Here is a 7,228-nt window from a genome sequence, read left to right on the forward strand (position 1 = left end):
CCTCGAACACCTGTCGAATCGTACTATGCGGAAGGCACGGATTGTGAATATTAATTATGTTGAGAATGTTACCGAGCAACGTCTGAACACAAGACTAAATTAATATTCATCAGGCTGGCCTTCGTCATAGTGGGATCAGTAATATCGAGACTTGATGAGAGATCAGCTCAGAGGAGATCACTTCACTGCTGACTGCAGACTCCATAAAAAACATCCAATGTTACTACTGAAATCATGTGAATCATAACTTTCTGTGTGCTGTTTGTGGTGTTAGATATGAGGCATAATTTGGTCTGTATTATAACCTTTAAGTCTTCAAGTTTGTTTATTTGTTTAAAATGCATTTATTTGTTGTATAATAATATAATATATCATAATCATTTTATGTGAAAATTAATAATAATAAATAACCTTAAATATTATAGTTTGGATTGTGAGTCAGAGAATTAAATGTGGTACAGATATAAACTTGCCTATTCTATTCTATTCTTGGAAATGCTGATTTCAGATGACAAACTTGAATAGTTGAACCTGCATGAACAAGAAATCAATAACTGTTCAAATAAGAGTGGTTCTGATGGCTTTTCAAAACACTTCCTCTGGTTTATGGGAGAAAATAAAAGTTTAGCATAATTTCCGCAGATTTTTTTCCACAGATCACATGCAGTTTCTTGTTATTATCAGTAATTTCAACAGAAACTTCTCTGTATCTGATTTGTTTTATCTAAGCATATAACACTACATTATTTATGGCTAATCTTGGCAAGCTAATGTGCTATTTATACAGTGCATAAATGTTTTTTTTTTCATTATTATTGTAGTTTGTGATGTACTCTACTGTTTAGCATTTATATTGTTATAAATGCATCCTGTAAGTATGTTCAATATTTGCACTGTGAGAAAATCCATTTAGTGTCTTTCCCTCCCTCTGCATAGAAATGTCAACATTACAGCTTTGCTTTTATTTATGATTATACTTGCAAATGTTCCGGGTTTATTCATTTGATAATTTCAACAGAAACTTCTCTGTATCTGATTTGTTTTATCTAAGCATATAACACTACATTATTTATGGCTAATCTTGGCAAGCTAATGTGCTATTTATACAGTGCATAAATGTTTTTTTTTCATTATTATTGTAGTTTGTGATGTACTCTACTGTTTAGCATTTATATTGTTATAAATGCATCCTGTAAGTATGTTCAATATTTGCACTGTGAGAAAATCCATTTAGTGTCTTTCCCTCCCTCTGCATAGAAATGTCAACATTACAGCTTTGCTTTTATTTATGATTATACTTGCAAATGTTCCGGGTTTATTCATTTGAAAATAAACATTCTAAGTGGATGATATTATAAATCCAGTCTGAAACTCTAATATGCATAATCGTACATACTGTGAAAATATTGAAGTTTCCAAATAATGGTAAAAGTTCATAGTCTATTCCCATACAATATGCACGTGTCTAGATAACAGGATTATCTTAATGCTTTGTCCTTCCTGATGTTTAATATTACTGTTGCGCAGTATGACGGAAACAAGTATGCATGAAAAGGGTCGCAGACAGGTCAGCTGCCTCACTTAACTGTAAATCAATGACAGAGGCCTTGTTAATCCACTTCACACACACTAAACATGCTGACATCAATAAGAGCTAGCATGAATAAAAAACACAAGACAGCATAATAAAAAAGTCTCCTTTGTGCTGAATGAAGGGAATAACGATGTGCGCCTGTAAAGAGTGTTCTTGCATTAGCAAAAACATTCATAAGTGCCCTTCAAGACGGCAAACACGGATCCTTAACTTTTAACTTGAAAACTAAAGAAAAAAAAATCCTCAAACCCAGAGGGAAACTCCTTTTGGAAAAATACTTTCTCTCATTATAGTTTCATTTGACTATTGGGTTTTACAGACATGAAAAACATAATAAGAAGGTATTCAAACATGGCTGTTTGACCATGTATACCTTCCTTGGGCCAGGTGCGCGGACCTTACAACCATAATTCATAGTAAACAAGTTTGTTACAATCTTACTAGCTTTATTCTTTCAGTTAAAAAATGTCATGTGTAATTTATTTATGAGGTAGTGATGACAGTTAATACACTTTTATGAGCACATTTCATAAAATAAAGGTAAAGAAATGTTTCCAGCAACAACACTATGAAGCACTAATCACGGTATTGTCAAATTTATTAATATTTTTATGGCACACATACTGTACATGTCAATCCTTCAAAGCATACAACAATTCTCTTCTGAAGGGAAACAAAATATTGTAAAGCTTCCTTTCAACTGAAAAGAGCGATCAACGCATCCATTTGAAAAAATATTTTTTGTTTCATAACCATAAAAATCTGCATCTTTTCCCTTTTCCCTTTCACAGATCAATTTCCATGGCACCTTATAGAGCAAATACATGCTCTACTCAAATCAACAGATATAAAAGTGCAAAAAACAGCACTGTATAACAATTTCACTTACTAACTAGGCTGGTTTGACCTATTATAAGGTGGATATTTGCAGCGCCTCGTTAGAACATAATTCATAATTCTACACTTGAACAGTGGTTAGTCCATCCTGAATGACGCCGGTGTTCCTTAAACATCTCTCCACCGGCGAGCTGCTACAGTACTAAGAGTTTTGAGGCTTATCTTGAGGTTTTTATTGTTTGTATTGTTCAGAAAGTGCTTTGCAGCAGGCAGTGGCACCCGCAGCCGGTGGGACAGACCTCTTGCGAGCGAAACCAGTCCATCATGTGACTGGTGTGTCCTCCGTGGCCGCAGCTCAGGCAGAAGTTAGAAGAGCCGCGTACAGCCACGTGACAGATGGCGCACTGGAAGGTGAAGCGCTTGCAGACGGCGCACTGGGTGCCGCGGGCCTGACTGCGACAGTGGCAGCAGTAAACGCCAAACTCTATGTATAAGAGCAAAGACACAATGCAGGCTCATGAATGTGAGTGTTAAACATTTTGTATTGACTGACAGACATTCCAGAAATGTGAGGCCAATGCTTTGCTCCTTAAAGGAATTCTTATCGATTATCACAGAAAATAGTTTTAACTCATTCCTTAGTTTATTAAAACCACCAAACATAGGAAGTCTACACCAGAATAAATGTTAAATGTACAGTTTAGAAAGTATTTTATGTGTTACATGATTTGCTGCTCAAGAAACATTTATTTTCATTATCTATGTTGAAAACAGTTGTGCTGCTTAATATTTTTGTGCAAACCATCATGATAATTAATATAAATAATAAAACAACTATTATTACTAGAATTATAATATTATAACATTATTAATTCTATTAATACTATAATTAAATAATAACAAATAAGCAATTAAATAATTGCTTAATTAAATAAAGTAAATAATTAGTATATAGTTAGTTATTTTTAAACTATATACTAGTAATAATAGTTATATCTGAAAAATGGATTGTTAATTGTATTAATTACACACCAATTATTATTATTATTAGATCAATGTTGAAAATTGTTGTGCTTCATATTTTAGTGCATACCAACATAATAATTAATTTAACTATTAGAAATGAAACACCAATTATTATATACACTGTAATAGTTATTAAACTATAATATCATTATTAATATAATAATAATAAACAAGTATAATAATAATAATTCTTATATCTTATTTATAAATAACAATAATCGTCTAATAATTTGCTTATTAACTGTATTAATTACACACCAAATAATAATAATAATAACTAAAACAACACTTTTTCTTGTTACTGTTTAGGTTTATATATATATACAGTATATATATATTTTTTTCAGGAATTATGTCACTAAAAAAATAACCAGAAGCTTTTATAGAACTGTCTAGAACAGTAGTTCCACCAACCATTTAAACAACTTTACATCTCATATATCACACAAGCGCTTTAACAACAATACAGGACGCACATATCTATCTACTTCTACACTTTCTTAGACGTGCAGTACAGTAAACACACCTTTTGCTTGATTTAACAAAATGAGTAATGAGATGAAAAAACATTTTCCGTGGCAGTCTGATAGTCTGTCCCAAAAGCAGTTTGGAACCCTGTTTCTTTAACTTACCTATGCCTTTGTGTGGCTCTGGAGGACAGGAGACAAATTTGAGCACCTCTGCCCTCTTGTCCTTCATGCCCCATCGGTGCAGGATCTCACCGTAACACTTCTTGAAGTCGTCAAACTGCCAGGAGTTGGAGGGGTCCAGTAATCTGTGGATCAGAAGGAACTCTTCAGAGTTTAGGGGTGCAGTGTTAATGTGATGTGTATCAGGGGCATTGGCTGAACAGGACATTCACCGTTTGTTCATGTCGTGTTGTTCTTTTTCTCGTTCTCGGGGGTCTGTGTATATCTGGTTGGCATAGCGATAGTCATCCGGAGATGATTCTCCCCAGGGGGGAGCATGTTCTGACTCACGTCCACCTGAAAGATGAAAGAGTAATATTACACAACAATGACTGGAAAGTTTGCTCTAACAGTTCTATTACGATTCATAAATAAAACTTTTTTGTCATGATGCAGAATAATTTTGGTACACTTCATTTGAATTATCAAAAAAAACATGCAACTGTAAGGGAAAAACAAACATGAACAACTGGGATCTGGAATCTAAAAAATATCTTATGTAATATGATACGTGTAACAGTTTGGGTATAAATATAGTCATTAATTCTGAAAACAATATTAAAGGGGTCATATGATGCTATTTTAAAGATCATTATTTTGTGTATTTGGTGTAACAGAATATGTTGACATGCTTTAATGTTCAAAAACACATTATTTTTCAAACACTGTACATTATTGTAGGTCCTCTATGCCCCGCCTCTCTCAAACGCTTCGTTTTCTACAAAGTCCCTCCTTCCGACAAGCGCAGTCTGCTCTGATTGGCCAGCTGACCCAGTGCATTGTGATTGGCCGAACACCACAAGCACTCGTCGGAAATGTAACGCCCCTTACCATAATCGCGAGCATCAGCTTTCAAAGTAAATATCAAGACAGTTAATAATGTCGTTAGTTTTACCATCAGTTCAAGCCCGAAAGGGCAACAGAGTCGTGTGACAGACACAGTGATGATGCAGTACACAAGCCGCGGTTAAGACAGCTGACGTGCTATGATTTCTGACAGACAGTTCACTCTCCTGTGATGTGACCCTGTTCCCCTCACACTCACACACACACACACACACACACACACACACACGACGCATTACTCTGCGCTGCGCAAAACTCCGCATTTGAACAGTCAATAGCAAATACGTAAACTAATAACAAAACATACTTACAGTCGCTGATTCAGAAGCGCCAGATTGTCATAGCAAATTCGGAATTTACCAAAAAAAATCTGAATTTTTTTTTTTTAGAAATAGCCTTTGTGCACAGCCAGCCTTGTACTCTTCTAGGTTAAAAAAAAACTATAAAATGCGTTGCACAAATTCGAACATCTGGGTTGTGCTGTTCTATTGTAAATAAACGTTAACCAATGAATCCTAAATGCATCTACTTCCGGAAGGCCAAATAAAGTGCTTTTGCTTTCACCTAGAAACACACAGCGTCTCCCTGACACGGCTGCATCAACACTAACTGCGGTTACTGAAACCACGCCTTCTTTCTTTGCGTGCACATTTGGGCGGCATTATGCTAATATTTCCACATAGTGACGTAGATATGTGGGGGCGTGTTAGAAAGAGCCGTTTTAGGTAGGCGTGGCTGACTCTTAACTTTTATAAAGAATATCTCTTTGAATTTGAGACTTTAGTCTTTGCAACTTTACAGATCTTCTTTATGCACCAAGAGCTTGTAAATACTCCAAAGAGAAAGGAAAACTTGAAATCGCATCATATGACCCCTTTAATGTAATTTATAGGTAATAAGTAAATGTATAGTAATACAGATTATTATTATTATATAATAATTAGTATATAGTTAATAATAATTATTAGATATGTTATTGTATAATAATTATTAATTACAATAATTATTATTATTGCTGTTGTTTTATTTATAAATAATAATATTAATAGTATAAACATGTTTATAATATTACAATATTATTACAATTATACTACTAATACTAAAACCAATAATAATAATATTTTAAATAATATAATAATAATACTAATCCTACTATAATGAATTTTTTGTTTACACGCATAATAATAATCATCATCATAATCTGAAATTTTATATTAACTAATTTATATAATTTACTATTAATCACATGCCAAATAATAATAAATTATTATTATGATTATATATAAATAATACAACAACAATTATTATTATTATCTTCATTATTGTTGTTATCTTCATTATTATGAAAAACTAATTAATTTGATTAATTACACAAATTTAAAATTTATAAAACATTCATAAAACATTTCTGTTAATCAATAACCATTAAACCAATCAACAGGCAACTCTGTAGTCAAACATACAGGTTGTGTCACAAAGCCAGACAAGAGGGAAAAAATTGGTGTGACAGAGGTACACAATGTAAACTTTGTGTCTTTCATGAACACTTAGCACTGAAATGTAATCTATGACTAAACTCATGATCTCTCACCCATGTTCCACGGAGTATTTGCAGAGTCTGAGGTACTTAAACACGATCCAGATGTGACCGAACTAGAGGTGAAACTGGGCTAAAGGAGCATTAATAACACAAAAGCAAACAGATAAATACAGATGCAGGTCACAGATATTAAGCTGAAAACAACCTCTCTGTTATACAGGAATATTTCCCACACATTTAAAGGAACACTTAATAGGCTCATTTAATAGGCTCATTTTCCATCTCCCCTAGAGTTAAACAATTGAGTTTTACCGTTTTCGAATCCATTCAGCCGATCTCTGGGTCTGGCGTAGCACTTTTAGCTGTAGCTTAGCATAGATCATTGAATCTGATTAGACCGTTAGCATGAATAAAATGACCAAAGCGTTTTGATATTTTTCCTATTTAAAACTTGACTCTTCTGTAGTTACATCGTGTACTAAGACCGACGGAAAATGAAAAATTGCGATTTTCTATACTATACTCTCATTCCGGTGTAATAATCAAGGAACTTTGCTAACGTACCATGGGTGCAGCAGGCGCAATGATATTACGCAGCGCCTGAAAATAGTCCCCAGCACGCTCCCTGTGCAAGCAGGTGGTCACGTTGGTTATGTTGACGGAAGTTAGCCTATTTTCAGGCGCTGCGTAATATCA

General features: G+C 34.0%; 1 protein-coding gene across 1 annotated transcript in view; it reads right to left on the reverse strand.

Moving 5' to 3' along the window:
• Window positions 1–2,377: 2,377 nt before the first annotated feature.
• The window catches only part of wdr59 (WD repeat domain 59), a 20,525-nt gene continuing 15,674 nt past the window's right edge, over window positions 2,378–7,228 (reverse strand). Inside the window, exons 16-19 of the mRNA XM_016292658.1 lie at window positions 6,584–6,662; window positions 4,320–4,443; window positions 4,090–4,232; window positions 2,378–2,915 (exon numbers count right to left, since the gene is read on the reverse strand). Coding sequence (XP_016148144.1) covers window positions 2,680–2,915; window positions 4,090–4,232; window positions 4,320–4,443; window positions 6,584–6,662 — 582 coding nt within the window. The 3' untranslated portion in view covers window positions 2,378–2,679. The remainder of the gene's footprint in view (window positions 2,916–4,089; window positions 4,233–4,319; window positions 4,444–6,583; window positions 6,663–7,228) is intronic.

Source organism: Sinocyclocheilus grahami, unplaced genomic scaffold, assembly GCF_001515645.1.
Source record: "Sinocyclocheilus grahami isolate Dianchi unplaced genomic scaffold, SAMN03320097.WGS_v1.1 scaffold14.1, whole genome shotgun sequence".
NCBI lineage: Eukaryota > Metazoa > Chordata > Actinopteri > Cypriniformes > Cyprinidae > Sinocyclocheilus > Sinocyclocheilus grahami.